The sequence below is a fragment of the Coprinopsis cinerea genome (genome assembly GCF_000182895.1).
Source record: "Coprinopsis cinerea okayama7#130 chromosome 4 map unlocalized cont3.4, whole genome shotgun sequence".
NCBI classification, from domain to species: domain Eukaryota; kingdom Fungi; phylum Basidiomycota; class Agaricomycetes; order Agaricales; family Psathyrellaceae; genus Coprinopsis; species Coprinopsis cinerea.
Window position 1 is genome coordinate 3375417 of NW_003307541.1, and position 24334 is coordinate 3399750.

The 24334-nt window shown below is 51.5% G+C and overlaps 11 protein-coding genes across 11 annotated transcripts; 9 read left to right on the plus strand and 2 right to left on the minus strand.

The window, feature by feature from the left end:
• Positions 1-975: 975 nt before the first annotated feature.
• CC1G_04113 (inorganic phosphate transporter) lies at positions 976-2932 on the minus strand. The gene is made up of 6 exons (XM_001836748.2): positions 2793-2932; positions 2438-2584; positions 2136-2224; positions 1803-1998; positions 1203-1276; positions 976-1130 (listed from the first exon to the last, which is right to left on the minus strand). Exons 1-5 carry the CDS (start codon positions 2839-2841, stop codon positions 1203-1205), a joined length of 555 nt encoding a protein of 184 aa, XP_001836800.1. The 5' UTR covers positions 2842-2932; the 3' UTR covers positions 976-1130.
• A 504-nt stretch (positions 2933-3436) lies between these two features.
• CC1G_04114 (cytoplasmic protein) lies at positions 3437-6627 on the plus strand (the record flags this gene model as incomplete). The annotated part of the gene is made up of 6 exons (XM_001836749.2): positions 3437-3838; positions 3924-4034; positions 4089-4220; positions 4277-5851; positions 6042-6204; positions 6572-6627. 6 exons carry the CDS (start codon positions 3437-3439, stop codon positions 6625-6627), a joined length of 2439 nt encoding a protein of 812 aa, XP_001836801.2.
• Positions 6628-8304: 1677 nt separating this feature from the next.
• Positions 8305-9504, plus strand: CC1G_04115 (hypothetical protein; the record flags this gene model as incomplete). Its single annotated transcript, XM_001836750.2, has 3 exons — positions 8305-8455; positions 8536-9309; positions 9377-9504. The coding sequence occupies 3 exons, from the start codon at positions 8305-8307 to the stop codon at positions 9502-9504; spliced, it is 1053 nt and encodes a 350-aa protein (XP_001836802.2).
• A 578-nt stretch (positions 9505-10082) lies between these two features.
• Positions 10083-11644, plus strand: CC1G_04116 (glutathione S-transferase Gst3). Its single transcript, XM_001836751.2, has 9 exons — positions 10083-10251; positions 10321-10353; positions 10419-10475; positions 10532-10679; positions 10736-10929; positions 10991-11154; positions 11212-11291; positions 11344-11437; positions 11491-11644. Exons 1-9 carry the CDS (start codon positions 10119-10121, stop codon positions 11545-11547), a joined length of 960 nt encoding a protein of 319 aa, XP_001836803.2. The 5' UTR covers positions 10083-10118; the 3' UTR covers positions 11548-11644.
• Positions 11525-12002, minus strand: CC1G_14508 (fungal mating-type pheromone). The gene is made up of 2 exons (XM_002911464.1): positions 11825-12002; positions 11525-11736 (listed from the first exon to the last, which is right to left on the minus strand). The coding sequence occupies exon 1, from the start codon at positions 11930-11932 to the stop codon at positions 11825-11827; it is 108 nt and encodes a 35-aa protein (XP_002911510.1). The 5' UTR covers positions 11933-12002; the 3' UTR covers positions 11525-11736.
• Positions 12003-13498: 1496 nt separating this feature from the next.
• On the plus strand, positions 13499-14392 carry CC1G_04117 (hypothetical protein; the record flags this gene model as incomplete). The annotated part of the gene is made up of 2 exons (XM_001836752.1): positions 13499-14309; positions 14367-14392. The coding sequence occupies 2 exons, from the start codon at positions 13499-13501 to the stop codon at positions 14390-14392; spliced, it is 837 nt and encodes a 278-aa protein (XP_001836804.1).
• Positions 14393-15043: 651 nt separating this feature from the next.
• On the plus strand, positions 15044-15912 carry CC1G_04118 (hypothetical protein; the record flags this gene model as incomplete). Its single annotated transcript, XM_001836753.1, has 2 exons — positions 15044-15487; positions 15535-15912. 2 exons carry the CDS (start codon positions 15044-15046, stop codon positions 15910-15912), a joined length of 822 nt encoding a protein of 273 aa, XP_001836805.1.
• A 766-nt stretch (positions 15913-16678) lies between these two features.
• Positions 16679-19439, plus strand: CC1G_04119 (Sim15; the record flags this gene model as incomplete). Its single annotated transcript, XM_001836754.2, has 10 exons — positions 16679-16714; positions 16770-17140; positions 17238-17443; positions 17701-17891; positions 17956-18335; positions 18403-18458; positions 18521-18580; positions 18640-18678; positions 18749-18821; positions 18966-19439. The coding sequence occupies 10 exons, from the start codon at positions 16679-16681 to the stop codon at positions 19222-19224; spliced, it is 1671 nt and encodes a 556-aa protein (XP_001836806.1). The 3' UTR covers positions 19225-19439.
• Positions 19440-20052: 613 nt separating this feature from the next.
• Positions 20053-20324, plus strand: CC1G_14509 (fungal mating-type domain-containing protein-containing protein; the record flags this gene model as incomplete). Its single annotated transcript, XM_002911465.1, has 2 exons — positions 20053-20102; positions 20159-20324. The coding sequence occupies 2 exons, from the start codon at positions 20053-20055 to the stop codon at positions 20322-20324; spliced, it is 216 nt and encodes a 71-aa protein (XP_002911511.1).
• A 1251-nt stretch (positions 20325-21575) lies between these two features.
• CC1G_14510 (fungal mating-type domain-containing protein-containing protein) lies at positions 21576-21800 on the plus strand (the record flags this gene model as incomplete). The annotated part of the gene is made up of 1 exon (XM_002911466.1): positions 21576-21800. One exon carries the CDS (start codon positions 21576-21578, stop codon positions 21798-21800), a length of 225 nt encoding a protein of 74 aa, XP_002911512.1.
• A 448-nt stretch (positions 21801-22248) lies between these two features.
• Positions 22249-23019, plus strand: CC1G_04120 (hypothetical protein). Its single transcript, XM_001836755.2, has 3 exons — positions 22249-22480; positions 22554-22777; positions 22842-23019. Exons 1-3 carry the CDS (start codon positions 22276-22278, stop codon positions 22890-22892), a joined length of 480 nt encoding a protein of 159 aa, XP_001836807.1. The 5' UTR covers positions 22249-22275; the 3' UTR covers positions 22893-23019.
• Positions 23020-24334: the final 1315 nt, after the last annotated feature.

Sequence of the window (24334 nt, forward strand, 5' to 3'; positions counted from 1 at the left end):
ACGACAGGCCCCCTGCGACGTACCTCTGAATTACCTGAAACCGAGCCATTCCAGATGTCACCTCGTGTCGACTCGGACGGAGTGGAATGGCATTAGACGTCGCCAGGGATGCCAGCTAGTCTATGTAATTTACTTCTTTCTGTTTATCATCCCAGTGTCTTCAAGTACCTTTAACAAAGAACCTCGAACTGAGGTTCAAGATCCTTCACTAGCGATTAATAACCCACACTTAAATCAAAGTTAATCGTAGCACCCATCACGCAATTAGCGCCCATCCCGAACTCGCCTGTCACATTGTTCCCGAAGGTGATCTCGGACGTTTCACCGCTACTACGTATGCATCAATCTCAACCCAAATACCTCAGCATGTACATATTAAATACGAACAGTAAACATGTAAGTCTATATGTTAAAAAGAAACGGTTAAATCTGTCCGGCTGTGGACATGGTCGTGATTTCTTTGGGGGGAGGGTGAACCGGGAACTCGTGAAACGAGCGAGCCTAATCGCTAATACTATGATGGACTTCAAACCACGTCAAACACGTACTACCAATACCTTCTCGGGCAGTAGCCCGCGCTACTCGCTACTATAGGAGCAGCACTCAAGTATGTACGGGGCAAGGCCGACTTCTATTCTGGTACTTGGAGTGAAGCGCAGGAATGATATTAGACGTCCTCCGATTTCTCAGCGTAGGCTTAGTCGACCGACGACGAACGAGGAGGGGATATGTCATAAAACACTCGCGTGAAGACGAGAGAAGATAGTGTTTCTTAATCAATAAAACCCCGACTCTGAATCCCCAAGACACAGATTCCCCCGATCGCTGGTAGAATCGAGGACCAAATACCTCCCCTCCGTGACCTGTGACAAAACCCTCAGATTCCTGATGCAGCTTCAAGTTAACCAACGAAGACGACGACAGCAACGAATCCAAAAGAGCCATCAAAACCAAGAGCTAAAACATGCAGAGGGATGCGAAACAACAGTACGCCAACACTCATAAGTATTACACCTGCCTCTCATATTACACCTGCCGCTCATATTACACCTGCACTCCAGGAACCCATACATAAATTAATAAAACCAAATGCCTAGCTATACAACGAGGGATACGTGCCAAGGGAGTGTCTATAGGGAGATGGGGCGTTAGCAACGTAAACACAGGAGATCACGCGCATAGGACGTATCAAACACCCATACCTAATTCTCCTTCTTCGTAGCAGCCTTCTCAGCTTCAGCGATAGCAGCGGCGTCAGTTTGAGGACCGGTGGCGGCTACAAGATGGGGGAAAAAGGGGCGTTGAGTAACCGTTCATCAATTCGTTCATGAAAAATACAAAAGAGGCGGTTAAGAGGGAAGTGGGCGCCTAAAAAGGCGTGCGGGCAGTGGTGGGGCCGGGGTAACCGCGACACAGCATCACCATCGGCGAGGCGACAGGCTCGCCCCACCTCTCAACCGAACCCAACACCCCATCCTGAGGTCCCAGATCGGGGTCTGACGCGAGTGCGAGACGGGCCCCAATAGACGTGAGGTGGGCGCAGCAGGAAGGGGTAGGGTTGGGGACACGCGTCGTTAAGTGGGCGCTCGAGAGCCAACTGCCGTGGAGCCTGCCGAACCCGCATGCTTATGTTGTGTGGTGGTATGCTGGCTGTCATCCGTGGCGCCCAACCTGGTGCACCTCGCCAACCGAACCGCCAGACGTCCGAAGTACCCCAAATCCCGCCGCAAACCAACCCCCCTCCCAACACCCGCATCGCAATAAAAGAACCTAATCATAGAATCACAGATACTGTAACTCACCACCAAACATCCCAGCAGTCTTAAACGGCCTACTCAACTCCCCACTCGGCTCCTTACCCAACAAATGGATTGCAACGAGTTTGGCGTCGTAGAGGTTTTTGAGGCCCATGAGGGATTGGACGAAGAGGGGTTGGGTGAATTTGAAGTAGAGGTGCATGACGGCCATCATGGCGAGGCCGGTGTAGGTTGAGCGGAGCTGTGTTTGAAGGGGGGGGGGGTTAGTGGGTGTACGGGGGCAGAAGGGAGAGGGTGGGGAGAGAGGGGGAAGGGGAGGGAAAGGGAGGATGGGGTAGGGGTATGGGAGGAGGGAGAGGGGAAGGGGAGGGCACTCACGAGTTTAGAAACCTCCTGCAAGTCGTAGTCCCGTACGGTCGTAGTCACGACTTTGCCTGGTTCGCCTGACATGGGTGCTGCGGGTTCGACTAGGGAGGGTGTATCAGCGCGTTTGTTCCGCGATATAGCTCGTACCCCGATCCGACTCGTTTCTCCCAACCCAGCTCGTTTCTTCACCCAGCTCGTGGAGAATTGAAAGCAGCGGAGAGCAGTTGGTTTGGGAGGCCAGGCGGGAGTCGGATTGTACAAGTTGGATTGTACGTGCGAGGAAAGGGGAGCAAGAAATAAAACAGAATACCCACCATACTTCAACACAGTTTGATCATTCTTCTTCTTCACGACAGTCGAGAGGTAGTAGTACGTGGCGAGGGCGATGAGCTGGACGACGACGTAGCCGAGGCGGACGTAGTTGAGCGTGACGGGGTCGTCGAAGGGTATTCTCCGGGCCACTGCACGTCGGCGTTGTCGTTAAGGATTTGGTATGCAAAGGGTTTCGGTATGCATGGGGGATTCGATATGCAAAGCGGAATTGGTACGTCGCCAGAGAGAAAGACCAATCCAATCCAATCCCAGATAATGCATCATAAGAAATAGGCGTAAGCAAAAGCGTCAGTCACCCGCACCCATCCCTCAAGAAACAAAGAAACAAAAACGCACATTGCATGGCACCGAGCGAGATAACGAGGTTCTGTACACCAGCCGACATTTTGTTCAATAGCCCAATAAACTCAAATGACCAAACGAAGAGAAGAAGCCGAGGAGAGAAAGAGAGACTCGGAGTGTCGAAGGGGGAGTTGATAAAACTGCAAGTTGAAGTCGGTCGGGCGATCACAGCGACGTGTCGCTCTTTGGTCGTGTTTACGTGCTTGGGTCCTTTTAGGGTTAAGGTTTTGGTTTAGGGGCTCTTTCCATTCTTGGGGGAGTTATTTAGGGGCTAAGTCACCGTTTTGGGTGGCATGGAGAGAAGGGGTTAGGGTCTCGGTGACGTCAAGCCCGGTGTTTCCACGTGCTGAACCCACCTGGTGATGGTCTTTTTGGTTCAAAACCTCCTCTCGAGTCTCGACAAGTTTCGTCTCGTCTCATTTGGGACTCCATACTGACTCGCTGAGACAAGACAAGTTGTGTTGAGACGGTATATAACACCTCTTCACCCCCTCCGCGTCAGGTCCACAGTTTCTCCTCCATCCACACACCGAGTCGCCGCAGCTTTACTCTAGCGCTCAGACTCGAATTCAAACTCACGAACCTCGCTCGCTACGACCCCAATCCCTCTGAATTTGTGAATTTTTAATTACACCAGAATGAACGGGCAAGCGACGACGACCGCCGGATACGCACCAACAGGCTCCGCACCCCTCGCCTCCAACCACCACCACTCCCAATCCGCCATCTTCTCCATGCCCGACCCTGTAACCTACAACGTCAACGGTTCTCCCAACCCAAACGCCAACGCCAACGCCAATGGTGCCCCCGCACCGGTGTCCTACGCCGAGGGCGGCGGCTTCCAAGGCGGGAACATAGGCGTCGGACGCACGACCTCCGTCCGCTCGCGCACCCCCTCGCGCCCGGGCTCGAGTCTGTCCAAGAGCCAGAGCCTCATCAAGAAGAATATAGAGTTGCAGGATTTGAAGCCTGCGGATGTACTCATTGAGCGCTTTGTGGCGTGGAAGGCGATTGTGAAGCAGTTGTGTATGTACTTTGAGGTGCGTTTGCAGTGTTTAGCCTTTCACGTTGTCCACAGGTTGTTTCGTTTTTCGTGGTATGTGGTGCTAATAGGGCTTTGTGTAGGGCATCGCGGATATCGAGAACAATACTGCAAAGGAGATGATGAAACTCGCTGGTGTGATCCAGGTTCCTTTCAAGAGTGGGAACCAGTTCTTGGGTGAAGGCGGTCTCCAGGTGCGCTTCCCCCCTCACTCCTTTGATCCCTAACTCAACATGGTATGTTTGTAGGACGTCTACTACGCCATCCGCGACAAAACCCGTTCCATCGCAGACCAACACGCAAACCTAGGCCGCACAATCGATTCCTCAATCGTCCAACACCTCCAGAAACTCCTCGCAGAAATCAAGGCTCACATCCGGGTGCGTACCTCCTCCCCTTCTCCGTCCCTTTGTTATTTACACATTCTTTCCTACAGAACATCCAAAACGACACCGGCAAACTCGCCTCAAGCGTCGCCTCCTCCCGCCTCACCTCAACCCACCTAATCGGGTCCCTCGCAAACTCCATCTCAACCTACAAAAACACACCCTTAAGCCTCCCCGCCCGGTCCGACCCCTACCTCCTCAACACCGCCGTGCGGCATCAACTCAGCCGGCAAATCCTCGAAGAAAACCTCCTCCAAAAATCCATCGTCATCATGCAACAAAACAGCGCCGCTTTCGAGGAGGGGATCGTCCGGAGCGTCAAGGGCGCGTGGGAGACGTTTGATGAATGGATGAGTCGGAGGAGGGAGGGTGGTGGGGAAGTTTATAGGGTGTTGGCGGAGCATATGAGGGAGTTGAAGCCGGATAGGGAGTGGATCGCGTTTGCTGCGCGGTCGGATCATTTGGTGCACCCCGAGACGCCTCTGCGGGATCCGAGCCTTGTGAGCTACCCCCTCAAGGACGACCCCTCGACTATCCCCATCCACTCTGGACACCTCGAGCGCCGCACGGGCGGGTTCATGGGTAAGAGTTGGAGGGAGGGTTACTATGTTTTGACGCCCGCCGGGTACTTGCATGAGTTCTCGACGAGTGATGAGAGTTTGCCCGCGGGGCAGGTGCCGGTGTGGAGTTTGTTTTTGCCGGTGTGTACGTTGGGACCTGCGAGTGGGGCTGGTGCGAGTGCGCATACGTTTGTTATCGAGGCGAGGCCGCTTTCTACTTCCTCCTCCTCCCCCTCCTACAGCGGCTCCAAATCCCCGGGCAAAGCGAAACTCAAAGCCCTACTCACCGGCCAACCCGCTTCCTCCACCGGGTTCAACTCCTCCTCCGCGCTTACCTCCTCCTCCACCTCACCGCTGAAGAACCAAGGAGCAACATCCTCAGGCAAAACATACACCTTCCGTACGAGGTCGCATGAGAGCAAGATGGAGTGGTGGAACGATTTGAGGATGCTTTGTGCGAGGTATTTGGTGGCGTCGGAGGTGGTTAGGAGGGTTGGGCCGGTGGAGAGTGCGGTTAGGGGTGTTGGGTATCGGGAGGAGGATTTGGTTAGTGAGGAGGAGGAATTGGAGGACGTCGAGGTTTATGAGGAGGGGTATGGGGAAGGAGGGGTGTATGGGGAGGAGGGGGAGGGAGGGTATGAAGGGTATATGCGCGAGGGGGGGTATGAGGTTAGGCAGGGTGGAGGGTATGGGATGAGACAGGGAGGGTATGAAGGCGAGGGGTTGCCTGTTGAGGAGACGGGACCTGTACGAGGGGATACACAGGGATATGGTGCGCCGTCGAATGCTTATGCTTATCAGGGTGGTGGTGCTTATACCACGCACTATCAAGCTCCGAGTTCGCAAGGGTACCAGCAACCTACGTCTCAAGCTTACCAACAGCAGCCTACGACGACGACGTACCAGCAACCCACCACCACCACTCAGTACCAACAGCCAACCACTACGACCACCCAATCCTATCAAGGAAGAAGCGGTGGTGGGTATGAAGGTGTAGGCGCCTACCGTGCACACCGGGATCGCGACGGCGAGGAGGAACACGAAGGGAGTAGTGTTGAAGAGGAGGTAGGAGAGGAAGAGGAGGAGCCGCCTGTGTATAGTCGTGGGAGTCGCGACGTAGGTGGTGCGGTAGGAGGGAACGGGTATCCGGTACGTTCCTCACTTACTATCCACCGTTCACGAATTTCGAGTTAACATCGTACGGTATTTGGCGATCGATTGGTCGTATGATATTGTTCGTGTGGAATTCAAATAGGTCGACAAGAAGTCTTACCAGTTTGACGACTCGAATGCGCCGGCGCCTGTGCCTGTTCCTTCGTATGCGGATCATGTCACGTACGAGGAGAAGCAGGGGTCCAAGACGAAGGTGAAGAAGAGGGGGAGTAAGAGGCAGATGGAGAAGGCACCTGCTGTTGCTGGTGAGTGAACGTTTTCGTCTTTTTGGAAATTGGAATTGGTGTTCGATGGGCCTTTTTTTCTGTTTCAAGTGTGATTTTGGTGTTCGACTGGGTGCCGTCGATTCTTCCAAGTTCCAATTGCAAGTTGTTTGATTCCGGTGTTTTCGACTTGTTGCGCGTGTTGTTCAAGACTTCGATTCTTTTGGAATGGTTCGAATATTTTCGGCTGCTTCTCTCTCATACGTTGTTTCGTGGAAGTCTTCGGCAATCTGTTGAAGCTTCGAGTCATCATCATCCTCCATCCTTCGACGACTTTTCGACGCTCTGTCGATTCATCTTTTGCAAATGTGATGGAACAACAAGCTGACTGATTGCTGGTCTTCGTTAGATGAACCCGCCGTTTTACCTCAGCCAGTGACTACTGTTGCTGGTGATATCGATTAGACGCCCTTTCGATTTGAATGGTCGATGTTCTTGTTTGGTTACTGTTATTATCCTATTGCATTCTCGTTTCCCTCTTCACATTCATCTTTCGGTATAATTTTCGTTTAGAAGGGTCTTAAAGATTTTGACGATCCCTCTTCGATGATTTTTCTCTTTAGATGTTCCGATGTTTCTCTTTAAATGTTTCGATGTTTCTCTTTAAATGTTTCGATGTTTCTCTTTAAATGTTTCGATGTTGCCTTTCCTTTAAATGGTTATCGTTCTCCTCCCATCGCCTCGCCTCGCCTCCATTCAGTCAGTCAGACTCATTCGGTTTGGATCTGATGTAGTGTAGTATTTATTGTAGATTAGTTTGGTTTTTTTTGTGTGTTTGTGTGTGTATTATCATCGTTGCATTTGATTTTTTCGACTCGCTTAGTTTGTCTTCGAGTCAAATGTTGGACATCTTCGACTCGATCAAATGTTTTGAGAAGTCACAACGACGACTCACTTATGGGCTGCGGCTGGCCATCCGCGACGCTTTACATACGCGCGCATGAATTCATCGAACGCGACTTTTGGTGGGTGGGTACTTAAGGTCAAGGTAAGGTGGGAATGGGCCTGGGGCAGCTGAAACGCCCGGGTAGACCGCTGTCTCGTCTTTCGTTGATCCATCAAGGGGTATATATATATTGCCGCTCCGGTCATTAAAATTACTTGACTTCCGTAGGATCCCCCCCAAGGTTTTATTGTGTTAATATCCCTACGTCGATTATGGATGTATTGATATCCCTACGTCGATTGTACATGTACTGATTTCCCCGCGTCGATTTCTCCGTTGTCCTGGAGGATGGGGGATGGGGGATTGTCGCTCAGTGCTCAGCGGTTAGCCCTTTGGGACTTGAATGGAATTTTTGAGTTTTTATCCGACTCGGGGCTGGGAAGGGGTTGAATTCCATCGTCTGTGGGCGACTACTATAGTTAAATAATAAACTCATGAGTCAGTAAGCGTAGGTAGTTGCATAGGTCGTTTCGAAGTGATGGGAGAAGCAGATTTGGTCGGATCACTGCACATCCGTAAAAGTCAAAGGGCGTAGCGGCCGTGGCGACACGTCCGCCACACCTCTCCACACCCCCACACCAGCGGTATTCGTTGCTAGCTGGAAATGTCCTTCAGCCTTGCAGAACTTGCAGCTAGCTACTTACAAATACCCGCCGCAGTGTTCATAGCTTCTGTCTATCCTGCGCAGCAAGAAATTAAATGAGTGGATTGTTTCGTATGACAGGAATTCTCAATGTCGCTCTTATGCGAATTCCTGAAACCATCACCGCTGACACCACGATCTTTGACCGCGTCGTTGACCCTAACTGCACGGTGATCACAAGGTGATTTGGACAGTCGGGTTGCATTAATCATGATGGGCGCTTGATCTGTCACGGGTATTCAAGTGGGAGCCTACTTAAAATGAGGCTTGAGCGCGCATTTTCCAACTAGTTTTAGGCGATCGAGTCCCCCTTCAAACCTGTCGCTCTTTCTCGTGTTTTGCTTGCGCTTGTAGAATTCATTTGGTAGGTCACTCTTCCCGAGCAGTTGAAGCCTTACTAACTAACTCACAGCCTCGACTAGTCACTCCTTCCAAATTCACATTCTTTTTTTTTTTTTTTAGAAAGAAGCAAAACAGAAGTACCAGAAATAGAATGCCTAGAATAGCATACGACGACAGAGACCCTGCGATCACCTTCTCGAATGGGCGGTGGATTCGAGTTAGTGGACCTGGTGGGTATCAGTACGCGGGTACGCGGACGGGCACGCTCTCCGATCGGGCGACGATGTCGTTCAACTTTGAAGGTGCGGCCCATACACAGTGACACACCTACTTTTATCCCCCACAGTGCACGCCTATATACTTATTGAACTTGTTACTTCAGGCACGAAAGTAACAGTCGTAGGCCTGATCAACTTCATCCGCAACGACACCTCCTGGGTGGGCCGCACGCCCGTTGCGGACTTTATCATCGACGATGGGCCGCCTACGCGGTTCCAGCCTCCTCCTACGTCCTTCGATTTACATCAACATACGTTCTTTGAGAGCCAGGCTTTGGAGGATGGCCCCCATCATTTGAGGATTGTGAATATTGGTGTTAATTCGGATTTGTGGATTGATGTTGTTTATGTTGAGAGGCCTGAGCGTGGGGGTGGGGAGGGTGGACAGGGGGGAGAGGGAAGTGGTGGTGGTGAGGGAGGAGGAGAGGGAGAAGAGGAGGGTCCGAGCTCGAATCCACACCCTATTCCTGCCCCGCAAGAGCCTGAGCCCCCTCGGACACAGGGCACTGAGACTGTAACCGTTAACCACCCAGACTCGAGGCCAAGCTCAACGGCACCTCAAGTCGCCTCCTCGGTTGACTCAGACTCGCTAGTTTCTAGTTCAATTGTGGCTGGGACCTCCAGCAACCAGACGATCTTCGAAACACAGGTCAAGACGATACTTCGCTCGCAGGTGGTTGAGACAGGAGCTACGGAGACGGGGATACCAGAAGCCGGGGACGGAAGTTCAAATCCGGGTGGTACTGGGAGCACCCCGCGAGTAAGCGCCGGAGCCGTCGTGGGCGGTGTATTGGGTGGCTTGGCGTTCCTCCTTCTTCTCGCTTTCGTAACTGTGTTACTGCGAAGAAGGAGAGTGCGGAAGGGGTACATTTTTAACGGTGAGTCTACTAATTTACCTTCTCACTAGGGAAAGAGAGTTTGAGCTAACAGCGGGTGTTTGATTAGGGAGGGGACGGCTGGAGGACGATTCAGAGGTGTCGCCGCCGGAGTATAACTCTATTACTTCGCCTTTTGTGGAGGTTTTGTCCCCGCATAGAGGACCTATTTTTGTATCGAAATCGCCGCCGCGGTAGAAATCAATCAAGCTTGCTCAGTTGCGTCGCAATGCTGGAGTCTGAGATGCGGTTGGAAGAAAGGAGTACTTAGGGGAGAGATGGATGAGTAGAGCGAGCACTCGAGTCATGTTAGGGAGAATCAGAGGTTCTAGAGGACCGGGGTAATGCCATCATGGATCCTTACGAATTCTCGATTTTTGGGCCGGCGAGCACTTGTCATCCTCTCCATCAGCACCAACGGAATGCACTCCATATGAACCGAGAGTGGAAATCCATACTATGACCATCCAATCATTACCCCTTGGCCTGAGCTTGTCTCGCTGTAGACCCAATGAATACAGCCCGGTCACGGTATTTCTCGAAGCTTGATTTCGAAGGATTTGTCACTCACAAGCCTTCTTTCTATTCGCAGAACACTTCTTCAGGGCTTACAGAGACCATCGACGACGCGCATAATATCGCTGACTCCACGTGCTCACCCATGTCACAATGCACGAGCCCAGTGGAAATGGATCCGGAGTGCATCTTGGGGCTCTGATAGAAATCATATAGGGTTTTGGTCTTATACCTCGCGTCCCCAGAGTCTACGCCTTTCCGTTCAGACGTCACACCAGAGATTCTCTTACCCAGAAATGACCTCCAACGACAGCTCTTCTCAGGCTGATGTCTACAAGGCACCTAGGAATGAGGATGGATCCATCAAGTTCCATACGACGTCCTTCCGGGATACAATCGAGCGCGGTGGTAAATTCGAGCCGGAATGCGGTGAGTGCTCAAGTATACCCTTCTCTCTGCGGTTACAGTGACTGAGACTTGTTGGAACTGGTATTCTAGATCGCTATCACCTCTATGCATCCTACGCATGCCGTACGTTCATCCATCAAATGAATGCAAGTGGAATGGGTGGAACGATTGACGTTAATTGAATGTAGCTTGGGCTACGAGGACGTTGATTGTGAGGAAGCTGAAAGGATTGGAGGATATCATTCGTGAGTTCTACGCATCGAGTCTTCGCGTTTCGCTGGCTGACGGCGGGTATCGATAGCTGTGACTATAGTTTCCCCGCGTTTGGGAGCAAACGGATGGCCGTTCGCATCTGTAGACGAATTTCCCGGCGCAGAGACCGATCCACTGTATAATTCCCAGTACGTGAAGGAGCTCTACTTGAGAGCCAATACAGCATACACCGGAAGGTGAGTTTCTTCCTATATCTCGCTGCTCATTTCCTTGGCGGCTGAGAGGCCGATAGATTCTCCGTCCCTCTCCTGTGGGATAAGAAGAACCAGACGATCGTGAACAACGAGAGCGCAGAAATCATTCGCATCTTCAACTCGGCGTTCAACGAGTTTCTTTCGGAAGACAAAGCGAAGCTTGATCTATACCCCGAAGACTTGAGAGCGGAGATTGACTCTGTCAATGACTGGGTCTACCATGGGATTAACAGTGCGTTTCACACTTCAACGTTCGTCTATTGCAAAATGGTTCGCTTACCCATGGTTGCTAGATGGTGTCTATAGCACAGGGATGGCTGCCACACAAGCAGCCTACGAGAAAAACGTCCACGAACTCTTTGACAGCCTTGACAAAGTCGAGAAGATCCTCCAAGGGAGAGACTACCTTGTTGGGGATCGCTTGACAGAGGCTGACATACGGCTCTGGGTTACGATTGTAAGTACCGGAAAACAAGACTTGTACCCTCTGTGCCCGAATTAACCGCGAGAGCAGATACGCTTCGACCCCGTGTACGTGGGGCAGTTCAAGTGCAACATCAGGACGATCCGAGACGGATATCCGGCCATCCATTCGTAAGCCTCCTTCATATTTCCTTCGTGAAACGGTCATCTCACGGCATCTTAGCTGGTTGCGCAAACTGTATTGGAACATCCCTGCCTTTAAAGATTCAACCGATTTCGACCACATCAAGACGACCTACTACTGGTCACACGCCTCTGTGAGTCATCTTTGCTACCACCCTCTCATGAACTGACTGAGTGATCTGCATAGTCTAACCCGACAAGGATTATCCCGGTCGGACCCATTCCGAACGTTCTCCCTCTTTGAGTAAAGCATATTAATATGTCACTGCAATTATGATTATCTGTGCTTTAAGAGCAGTCCTCTAGACGTGCCATCCAAATCATCTACTCTGCACCCCCAACTCGAACAGAAATACAACGCCAATCCAGTGATCGATACATGATTTACGAACAGGTCATGTAGGATGATGTGCGGTGGTGAATATAGCTGTTTCTGTTACTAGAAGTCAGAATAGCGCACATTGATGACAAGAGAGACATACATGATTCTGATCGCTGAAGAGGAGGGTCCATGTCGACGCTTAAGCGACGACACAGTAAGCACCGTTGCCACGGCCTCCACCGGTCTCCTCGTTGGTGGGGACAGAGGTAACGTCTCGGACGTTGCTGATGATGGTGAAGGAGTCCATTTGAATGATTGTGTGGGGTTTAATTTGGTCAGGAAGAGAGCCTAAAGGTGGCTTGAAAGTTGAAAGAAAGGAAAGAAGAAAGGAAGTTGCGTGGGGAGAGTGAGCACGTTGAATGAGAGACCTTTTATACTCGCGCCGAGACTTGGAGAACCTTTGGGAATGGATGAGTTGATCGAGGTGTTTCGGTAGAGAAATGCATCCGATGTGCTTTTGCACCCAAAGGACCAGACGAAGATAATAGAGAGGTGGAGTATGGACGGTCTTTCGTGGCTGAGCGCGGAGAAAAGGGTTGGAAATGGCGCATCGGTCCAAGCTCTGACCATGCAGAGCGATCGGGGAACGTATCGTATCCACGGATGAAATGGCTGCAGCTTTTGTCGAGTTTCAGCGTCGGTGGGCTGTGGGGCTCTGTTGAAGTGCTAGATGATTTGACTGTGTGGATGATCCCCTACCATGGGGACAATAAACTGCCCAGTTTCGTCGATCGTTTCTAATCGGAATCCCATTACAAAAAGGTCTTTTTTTTGTCGCCCGGTGAACTTTTCATGTCGTAGAGTTAGAATGGTGCGGACCCATAGAAGGAATTTACGAGAGCGATTTCATCTTTTGTCTGTTAGACATTTTCAGCCACCAGGAACAAGTCTGCCGACATCGAGTGTATGTCCATGAACAAGGACGCCCTCCGTAATGTGAGCGCAGTTTTGGTGCACATCATCGACGACTAGGTGGACAACAATTGAGAAGCAGCCTAACGATGCATGCCAGTGCTTGATTTTAGCAAGTCAGTAGGCGGGACTTCCTCCAAGTTGTCCAAGCTCAGACTTGTTTGGCTAAGCAAGATACACATAACAAAGCCAAACTGGAACGCGCTCCCATCACGAGTTTGGACCTTTGCTCACCTCGTTGATCGTCCATCTCGCCCTCAGTGACACTATCAGTACGTCTTTCCGCTGTGATGCTCGCAACCTTTTGAAATGTAGCACAAGGAACGAGAGAATGGTCCCACTCAAATCACTCCCTTTGAAACCCGAGGGGAGAAATAAACCCACCAAGGGAATCCACAGCCTCCCGCCGGAACTGATCGCTGATATCCTACAAACCTCTCTTCCATTGCCATTAGACCAAGCAGGAAGGCAGAAGTTCCAGCTTCTCAGATGCGTCTGCTCCCGTTGGCGCCATATCGCATTCTCCACACCTACTCTATGGTCATCCCTCTTCGTCGACCTTTGCAACCGCAGACCCCGCACGCCGATAATTCGAATGGAAGTGACTATAGTGCATGGTTGAAGGGATGGTTCTCCAGGTCTGGGAACGACATGTCGCTGTAATTGTCGTTGAGGCTTTCTTCACTGTCCCTTCGGCCGTCAGAGTTGAAGGGTCTGTCGGAATGGATGAGAAATTGCCAGGCGCGTTGGAAGCTCCTGAATCTACAGCTTTACAACGAGGCCTTTGTCTCTATTCTGGCCGAATCCAGATCCAACTGACAGTTGGTCCCGCCTCCATTCGTTGAGCTTCAACTACCCTTTGGATCTCAGAACCCACTCCGACCTCGTCTTCCTCGATCACATGCCGGCCCTCCGCTTCCTAACCATTCAGACCCTCAACTTGCAGGCACCGCTTAGGGCGCCCTCTGTTTATCCACTCATCGAACGCTTGGCGCTCACGGTGGCGTACCCTCTCGCCATAAACCTCGCGTCTTCCTTCCCCAACCTCACTCACCTTCGAATACGGATGCTGCCTTCAGACCACGGCGCGGCATCGCACACCATTGTCGATTCCATCAAGTTCGCGTTACTCCAGAATCTGGATCTGTGCGGCGATCGTCTCATCGTTGACCTACTGGAGAGGATCGAATGCCCTGAAATCCGCGAATTAAGGCTCGCGATAACGGGCGGTCAAGGGATGTTGGTGGGCGAAGGGCTTTCGGATATCATCCGCTTTGTCAAAGGGTCGTCGAAGTTGGAGCAGATGGCGTTATCTGGACTCTTGCCTCCCACTACGACGGTGTTGCTCGAATCGTGTCAGGAAGTCCAGGTGTCGTCCCTCGAGTTGGACATGTGGCCTTACAGCGACAGCGATCCTCCACGAACTCTCCTCCCGAGAATCCGCAAGCTTTCGATTTGGGGCATCGGAACCTTCGATGACGACCCTCAAGAACAACTGCGAACGGAGTCGTTCCTGAAGTACCTGGAGAGAAGGTGGATGGAACCAGAACTGGTCGATGGAGGTGCACATGGGGGAGGAGTAGCGCGGTTGGAGGAAGTGGTTGTCGGGAAGCACATGCTGCTGGATCAGTTTCCAGATGCTGAAGTGGAGGCGCTTCGGGCGCGGGGGATGAATATTGTCGTGCGGGAGAATTGGGATAGTGGCGGCGATGGTGAGTTATTCCTGAGCTAATAGACCTTTAGCACAGTTTAACTTGTCATCAATCCAGGGTCGCTTATCTCTCGAGGCTACTAGAATGTTACTAGGCACAGAGAATAATTTAGTGAACATGTCTGTCAAGCTGCTTCGTAGTGGCTCCTTTCTTCAGCCAGCGCTCCTGGAGACCATCCAGGCTCTTTCAGCCTTGTTTGTGTTACACCACTGGCAGTATATACACCCTGATTTCCGACCTTTGTCACGTAGGTGTATCGGATGGTAACTTAAATGGCCCACCGACAATCCATCGCCTCCAACTGAACTTGGTCGCCTTGCTTGGCGCGGCGTCTGAATCCTCTGATGCCTAACAAGCGTAAAGCACCAAGTCGACCCGACGTTCATCCCACTTTTAACCCAACCATTATGGTTGTTGGTGGACTTAATTCAAGGTATATTTCACCAATAATGTTTTTTTCGCGATGCTAATCCCTTCCCTCATGGTCAGTATGGACCGTCTAGTTGAGCCTTCGACCCAGATGGACCTGCGGAATCTTCCAACTGAGGCGGCGACGAGCATCCAATCCCTTCCAGCTGAAGTCCTGATCGTCATTCTGCGATCAGTTCTTCCCGACCTAATCGATAGGGATGGGTGACGAATGTTCCAAGTCCTCCGAATGGTCTGCTCACAATGGCACGAGATAGCGTTCTCGACGCCCATATTCTGGACGTCCCTCGCCATGAGCTCTTTCCATGGCGGGCGCTTGGTCACCAGGAGGGAAGATGAACTTCTATGGGGATTACACTGAGCGATTCAAGAGATGGTTTGCGCGGACTGGGACGGACGCGTCGTTGGACTTGAGCCTGGATCTCCACGCAGGGGAGGCTGATCCCATGAACCTGGCGGAATGGATCCACGATCTCAGAACCAGGTGGAGGGTTTTGGAAATCAAACACCCGTTCAACTTTGACTACCCCGATGTTTCCAACCGAAGCATTGGCCAATGGAGCCAGCTTTCCTCCTTGACCTTTCCTTTCAAAAATTTCAGAAACTCGTCCCGACTCCCACCTGCCCACTACAAGATCTACCCCCTTCTCAGCCAGATGCCGGTACTCCGTTCTTTGGACCTCGATTTGACACATTTGGATGCTGGAGAAGAGCTCGCTTTTTTGTCTCCGGTCGCCGTCCAGCGTCAGGTTAGGAGTTTGTCGCTGTCGCTGATGGGCAGCAGAGTGTGCCATAGCGCAGTAACCGAGTTGATATCGGCGTTCCCTGTCTCACTCGGCTCTCCCTCTTTTCGGACGACTACATCCCACAGCGGTGGTGGCACGACGCTTCAAGGGTCAAGCTACCAGCCCTTCTCGTTCTCAGCCTGCAATACACATCCGGCTTGTTGTGTTTTCTGGGCGCGCTGGAGTCTCCCGTGCTCGAAGAGCTGAATATCGCAGTCCTATCCTCTGACAGTTACGAGGAATACAGAGAAGTCCAGATTGTGGTCGGATTTTTGGATAGAGTTGGGCAGCTACGACGCCTTCCTTTCAAGGGCTCGGATGACCGCGTTGTTGATTCTGTTTTCAAAGTGATTCCGCGCGAGGGCGCTGGATATGTTGTGACTGTATAGCATTGGGGATCGTTTATGTAGATGCTTAGCTTGATGGGTATCAATTGGGACGCACTACCGTTACCTGTTCTTCTCTCCATATTCACGAGATTCTGCTAGAACGACGTTCAGACGAACCGATACAACCAATGAAGGTCTTTCTGTACTTAGAACTATCGGCAGATAGGATGTACCGACAATTCTTCGCTTCCCTCCATTCCAAAGCACACACAACGTGTGTGACTTACTTTGCCACAAAGCACCTGCGCCATATACGAGAACTAGGGCATTGGCCAGCATGTTCGGTGGCCCTTGATACTGACAAACTTTGGAAGGTAGGCCCCTATTCCCCTCCTCGCGCGGCAATCAACGGACGGGTCGGCCGGGAGCGGAAAGCGGTCGTTATATTTTCTCCTCCCTTGCTCCGCTTCATCCATCACAATCTCCCACTTTGGCGCTAGCCATGAAATCACCGCGGTGCGACGGCAATGCAGCATCTTGGAACCCGTAAGAAGCAAGGTCTGCTGACTTGACAAAGCGAAATATCTGGTATGTATCTTGGAAAGTTGTTCCCACTTCCCCGCTCTGTTCGCTTCAAGGCTTGCTAATCGTTTCCCTTTTGCTTCGTGCTCCCATGCTGGGACAACCTTTTCAGGATAAAATCACCGTTCGCGCTTTGAGTGCTTTATATAAAGCGGCCCGTTGGGCTGTATAGATTTGCGAACAAACCCCCCGCTGCGGCAAACACACCTGAAGCCTACATTCAATACACGAGAAACGAAGTGAAATGGCTGGCTATACGTCCCTCAAAGATATCGAGAAGGTGCTCTATCTGTAAATGACACTTTGGGTCTACTAAGCTCACAATCGAACTGTAGATCCACAAAGAAGTTCATGAAACTTTCCTAGCAGCATCACTCCCCTCGCTTGTCGACTCAGCCAGAACCCGATCCACCAGCCCCTTCCCTCTCTTCTCCATCCCCTACCGCATCCACCAACTCCACCAACTCGCCAAACTCGTCCAAGACAATGCGTCTGCCTTCCAAGAAGCGCTCCATGGAGACCTAGGCAAGCCACCCCGCGAAGTTCTTATGGCGGAGGTCGGCCCTGTCATCGAGCGGAGCCTCGCCGCTGCTGCTCAAGTCGAAGAGTGGGCGAAGACGGAATATGTACAGGGCGTTCCTGCGTGGCAGAGCGAGTGGAAAGCCCGTGTTGAGAAGAGGGCGAAAGGTGTGGTGCTCATTATCTCGTGCGTCGATTTCTCTCCTTGTCCCCGCGGTTGACTCGCGCTAGGGGAACTCGGAAGAACAGTCTGGCTAATCATAACTGTGTCGCATTTATTATAGGCCATGGAACTACCCTATGATCCTGACCTTCCAGCCACTCATGGGTGCACTAGCGGCTGGGTGCTGCGCTGTTATCAAGCCCTCGGAAATGGTACCCCGCTTCTCAGCCCTCCTAGCCGACCTAGTCCCCAAGTATCTCGATTCTGCGGCCTATCGCGTTGTACAAGGAGCTGTACCGGAGATTACGCGGTTGATCGAACTCAAATGTACGTTGTTGTCTCTTCGTCAGTTCAGACTTCCTTCCCCCTTCAGCGCATTCTGTGATGCACCAGCCTGTCCTTTCTGTATTCGTTTTCCCTGCACCGGTGGTTTGTTCACCTGTTGCGCCACCCCAACCCTCGTTCTATTGCCGTCTCTCCCCCTCTTAAGCTTTGTAACCCAGCTTGATTCTCAACTCTGCTGAATCCTCGGGTATCTGACGTACATCTTCCTTTTGAATTGGTTGTTGTTTTCTTTTTTTTAGGGGACCATATCTTCTATACCGGAAACGGACGCGTCGGACGCATAATCTCAGCAGCAGCGGCAAAACATCTTACACCGCTCACGCTCGAGTTGGGCGGCAAGTCGCCTGTTATTGTCGATGTTGATACGTGTGGTGACCTCGAGTTGGTGGCGAAGAGGATTATTTGGGGGAAGATTAACAATGCTGGGCAGGTGCGTATTTTGGCTTCTCCTTCGCCCGTTCGGTGGAGCTGATAAACGATGGTGTTACTGCTAGATCTGCATCGCACCTGACTACGTCCTCATCCAATCCTCCCACATTCCAGCGCTCATCCAAGGCATAAAGAAAGCCCTCGACGAATTCTTCCCCTCCGGTGCACTTTCCTCCAAAGACTACGGCCGCATCGTCACCCCGCTCCACTTCAACCGCGTCAAATCCCTCCTCGAGCGTACGAAAGGCCGAATCGTCCTGGGAGGCAAGACGGGTAAGGGTGGTGAAGATGCGCAGGATCGGGGAATTGAGCCTACGGTTGTCGTGTTTGAGAGTTTGGAGGAGGCGGGGAGGGATGTGTTGTTGGAGGACGAGTTGTTTGCGCCGCTTTTGCCTGTTGTTGGTGTTGAGAGTGTTGTGGATGCCTTGGAGTATGTTAGGAGACGGTGAGTTTTGTTGTGGTGTTGGTGTGGTTGTGGGATGCAAAGCTGATCTTTGATTGTTCGTTGGTAGAGATCATCCTCTCGTGCTCTACGCTTTCACGAACGATGAAAACTTGAAGCAGTATAGTACGTTTTTTTCTTTTCTTTTCGACGGAAGGGGCGCTTATGCTTACACTTTTCCCCCGTAGTTTCGGATTCCACAATGAGCGGCAACCTTGTATTCAACGATACCTTCCAACAACTTTCAGGTACTTAATCATTCCACCCTCTCGCGCCTTTGTTAACTCAACCCCTATCCCTCTGTTAGTCGATCAATTACCCTTTGGAGGAGTCGGTGAATCTGGACGTACGTATACCCTCAGCGTTGGCTCGTCGTGACTTGTTGTGGATGCACGCTCACTTGGGTTAATGTTTAGATGGACGGCAAACTTTGAAGTATACCTTTGATGAATTTGTGTATCAGCGGAGTGTGGTTGATATTCCTCAGAGGTGCGTTTTGTCATCTCCACTCTCATATCCCTCTCCTGTCCCTTCTTTCTCTTTCACTCTCGTTACATCGTTTTCTCTCTCTCTCTCTCTACTACGTGGACGCTAACTCACCGTTTCTCTCTACTTCAAATTTCATCCTTACAGCGCCGAACCGGGTCTCCAAATCCGATACCCGCCCACTACGCAAGCGAATCTTGATTTCTTCTCTGTTGCGTTGAAGAGGGAGATACCGGAGGTTAAGCCTAAGCCTGAGTCTGAGGTGCATGGCGTGAAGACGGCGATGAAGACTGCAGTGCCGTTAGTGAATGGCAAGGGGGTTAACGACGTCAACGGGGTGAATGGTGTCAAGGGGGTGAATGACGTTGTGGTTGATGTTAAGCCTGTTAATGGGACGGGGGTTTAATGGAATAATGAAGGAGGACGAGGATGTTCGTGACGGGAGAGTCGCCTAGGGTTGTGACTGTCTTTGCGATTCTTTTATATTTATGGTTATCCGCTTATGCTATCTTGCGTGTTAGGATTTGGATTAATGTCTACAAAAAATGTAGTGTGTAGGATTATCACGTATCACTCGTGTATTTGGATTAACGAGTAGTCAGAGTAATGGTATCGTATCTTGATTCTATGCTGGCGCTCAAGTTAGACAGTGGGTGTGTGTTCTTCATCGTTGGATTGTGGATATGCTTCCGTATTGTTCTCCAGCAACGATGCCCCTGGGGATTTCATGAAGACTGGGCTATGGGCGCCCCCACTGAACAGTGATCAGCAGTCGTTACAATGGTAGAGCTTGTGTGGGCACCCAACAACAGCAGGACATGTTCCTGATAAGCCAGGAACACTGGACCTGATCGACGGCGGACAATTAGCTTGATAAACGCCGGCGTCTCGTGGTCCGTTCCGTTTGGGTTGGCGGAGGTTAAGACAATAACAGCGACTTTACGGACGCTGTATACGAGTTGAACGGACATAGTCATTGAGCTGAATGGATACTGTATGTAGGCGACTGGACTGGTGAGCGGACATTGGGGACAATAACAGCGAACGCCATGTTCCCCGGACTACAAAAAAGGTCTTTTGGGCGACCTTTCGTACCTACTATGTGGGGGCATTGGACCATTATTGTTTCTATGACGGACGATCGCCAGTTTTGAGGTACGCTATGTCTGACAATTGTTTAACTTGACTGATCGAGAACCACTTGTCGATCCTTCAGGGCTGGAGTTAACACATGATGGCCGGAGGACTGGGAGAGGGTTTGGGTATAAAAGGGAGGAGGAATGGGTGGGTTCGTTCCTCAGAACAGCTTTCTTCCACTCAGCGAACCAAGTAACCACCAGTCCACCCACCCACCCAACCAACCAACCAACCAACCAACCCCCCAAAGCAGCAATGGACTCCTTCACTACTCTCTTCTCTAACAACGTCTCTGCTACCACCTCCGTCCCCGTTGAGGAGGAGACTGGTGGAGGCCGTGGTACTGGTGCTTACTGCACCATCGCTTAAGCGACGTTCGCGTTGCTGACCTCTGTGCACGTTCTGCGCACTCTCTGTGCGATCATGGTACGTCGATTGGTGGTTTTATTTTATCTGGGAGTAGACCCCGTCCTGACGTGCTTCGATCATATAGAGCATATCTCTTCGCATTTCTGGCTCGTGGCTTCCAGTGCCCCTCCTTCAAACATCTGCATTGATATATTTTATAACTATTCGAGCTTCATCTTCATTGTACCATCATATTCGCATTTGCAATTGGGACTCACTCCGACTCTGCTGTTGTATATATACCAATGACGATCTGCATGATACCTCTTTGACTTCATTGAGATTTGAAACAGGGGTTCGCACTTGAGATATGTACTAGGATAAGATACTAAGCGCGTTAATGGTGTGGGTGGTTGATGTGGAGGTGGTTATTAATGGGGCGGCTTGGGCCCGGGATTGGTTGAACAGAGGACTCAAGAGGGTGAGGTGGTGGGATTTCCATTATGGCAGTCTCCTCATCTACTACCGTACTTCTAAGTTCTGTTTGCTATACCTGTGGTTATGTTTACTACTACTTCTGCTGTTTTGCTTGAGTGGTGAATCGCTCGTGTATTTGGATTAATGAGTGGCAATGAAAGTAATGGTTTCGTATCGTCCCTTGATTCTATGCTGGCGTTCAAGTTGGGCGGTAGGTGTATCAAGTTCGGCATCATTGGATTGTGGACATGCTTCTGTATTGTTCTTCAGCGACGGTACCCCTGGGGATTTCATCAAGAGTGGGCTATGGACGCCCCCACTGAACAGTGATCAGCAGTCGTTACAATGGTTGAGCTTCTGCGTGCACCCATTAACGGCAGGACATGTACCTGATGGGCCAGGAGCACAGGACATGATCGACGGCGGACAATTAACTTGATAAACGCCGACCTGGGGTGTTGGCCTCGTGGGCCGTTCCGTTTGGGTTGGCGGAGGTTAAGACAATAACGGCGCCTTTGCGGACGCTGTAGTCTAATTGAACGGACATAGTCGTTGAGCTGTAGGCGACTGGAGTGCTGAGCGGACATTGGGGACAATAACAGCGAACGCCATGTTCCCCGGACGACAAAAAAGGTCTTTTCGACGACCTTTCGTACCCACTATGTGGGCGCATTGGACCATTATTGTTTCTATGACGGACGATCACTAGCTTCGAGGTACGCTATGTCTGACAATTGTTTAACTTCACTGATCGAGAACAAAATATCGATCCTTCAGGGCTGGAGTTACCACACGATGGCCGGAGGACTGGGAGGGGGTTGGGGTATAAAAGGGAGGGGGAGTGGGTGGGTTGGTTCCTCAGAACATCTTTCCCCCACTCAGCCAACCAACCAACCAACCAAATCAGCAATGGACTCCTTCACTCTCTTCTCCAACAACGTCTCTGCTACCACCTCCGTCCCCGCTGAGGAGGAGACCGGTGGAGGCCGTGGTACTGGCGCTTACTGCACCATCGCTTAAGCGACATTCACGTTGCTAACTTCTGTGCACGCTCTGTGCGCTCATGGTATGTCCCTTGATGGATTTATCTGCTCGTGGCCCGCGTCCTGACTTGCTTCGACAGAGCATTTCTTCGCATTTCTGGCTCCATCATTCGCATTCATGAACAACATGGACGAGACTTCTCGCCCGCCTTCAAACATCCACTGCATTGATATATTTATAACCATTCGAGCTTCATTGTACCATTATTCGCAATTAGGACTCGTTCCACCGCTGTTGTACATATACCAATGACCATGATACCTTGACTTCATTTGCACTTAGGGGATCGTACTTGAGATAAGATAAGATAAGCGCGAGGCCGGAGCCGGACAATTCCGGTTCATCAGAAACGTTCCCAGGCTCGCGATTTCTTTTCGTCACGACATCCAACCCGAGGCCCGTACACACTCACACACCCGTCCTCCTCCCTCCCTTCTTCCTCACCGTCGCCATGTCCTCAACACTCATTAGACGCTCGCTCCAGCGACCCGTGTTCCGACAACGCGGTGTCCGCTTCTCCTCGACCAACACCGAGGCGGCCCAAAAGAAGGCCCAGGACACGCTGGCAAACGCTCAGGCAACCGCTGAGAAGGTGTGGGCGTCGACGTTGAAGCTTTTGGGTCCTATTGGGGAGACTGCTGGTCGGATGCTTGGTTGTGCGTATCTTGTTTTTGCTTTGAGTGCAGGGATAAGCGCTGAATTGGAATGTGATTTTGTTTATTTATTCAGCCTACAAGCAACCCCTTCTGTACAACCTTGCTGTAGCTCGGGAGCTCGCGAAGCAGGTCTACGTCGCTGAACGCCTCCAACCACCCACGCTCGACGCTGTCAAGGCTGCCTACAAGTCGCTGTGGTCGCAAGTCAGCTCACCGGCTGCTATCCGGCAATTCGCAGCGAGCGGCCAGGTTGCTCAAGTCGGAGTATACGGATTGCAGGCTTACACCATCTTCAAAGTGCGTCCCTGTCCTTCTTATCGTTCATGACATTGTTTGAACCCACCCGTGTCTTCTGTTGCAGATTGGCGAAATCCTCGGACGACGCAGTCTTGTCGGCTACAACATTCAATAGACCATAGGCATCACTTCCGAGTTTCCTTAGATTCGGGAATTCTAATTCATCGACGCTCTTTTTCTTTGCTTCCTTGTCTCGTTTTGTGCTTTTAATTTCAGAGACGCTTTGCGTGTTTTCTTGGTGATACCCCCGGCGATGGCACACACGACTGCAAATTTGGTCAGGGCTGCGAACGTGCTCGTATGACCACTAGGAAGTTGGTCCAACGCGAGCGAGCATCAGCCTTCCCACCTCGTTCTCTCATCGGCTTGTCATCATGGGGTAGGATGGCCATTCCAGTCCTTACCTGCGCTGGTCAAATCACAGTGAACCGTACACTTGCTGGCACCCGTGGCTGTCCTCAACCTCGTCTGCGACCTCCGTTCTTTCGTCGCCCACCTCTAACCCTGAGGTCTGCAGACCTACCAGCGGACTCCCGAGTCCCTCTAGACCCTCTGAATTCGACTTTCGACCAGCGGAACGGAGGCAGCGGCAGGCAGCGGCGCCGGAGGTCCTGTTTCGGATGGATCACGTGGTGATACTCATCAAGCGCGTGACCTCGGGCTCGCGTCGCGTTGACCGAGGTGCTGCCTGAAGTCGCGACTCGAAAGGGTCTTGGGAGGCACACAAAGGGCCCTCAGGGCACTGGCGCTGATCAAGCATATTGATGCGCATACATACGACCTCCGGCCCTGAAATGCTAAGTACCGGGTCCGGATCGTATGATATTCTGCGCTTTCAAAATCCCATAAGTATGTCTGTCGCGTCGCTCTTTCATGTTCCTCAGGCTCCTCACCCGCTCTCTTGACTTGGCCCCGTTGTTGTCCTGCAGCGATGGCACCATCTGACTCGCCGACTTCTACCTCCACACAGGCGCCGGTTGTGCGTCAAGGCTCTTGTCTCTGTAAAGGCGTGCAATATGCGCTCAAGGGAGAGCCATTGGAGATACGCGTCTGCCATTGTGTCAATTGTAGGAAAGCGACGGGATCTGCGTTTATGGTTAACTCGTTTTGGTTTACTCAGGTGAGCGTTTTTTTCGTTCTTGTTTTGTCTTTCTCTGTGGTCTTGCGATACAATTTACTTCTATGACCTCGTTCTATGGTTCCCATCTCCGCTCCGATCTTTTCGAAGTCGCCATTATGACATGCGCGCATGGTGGTACTCTATGGAGCTTAGTTCGGTGGAGTACCATGGGAGAGTGACGATGATTTCGTCGAGTTAATGCGTGCCACTGGGAGGAGAGGGTTATTCCTGGCGTTGGGGTATTGGGTTCTGTTGGACGTGGATACCAACCACCTTACCACCTTTCGTACACGAACATTTTCCTTGCAGGGCCCCCACTCTCGCTACATCTTGCCTTAGAGGATCCACCTTCCTACGAAGAGCCGTTGCTAGGTGCTAAATAGGCGCGTCGACCCTCGCACGAGCGCTATCTTTGGCGTCCTCGATACTCGCGGCGT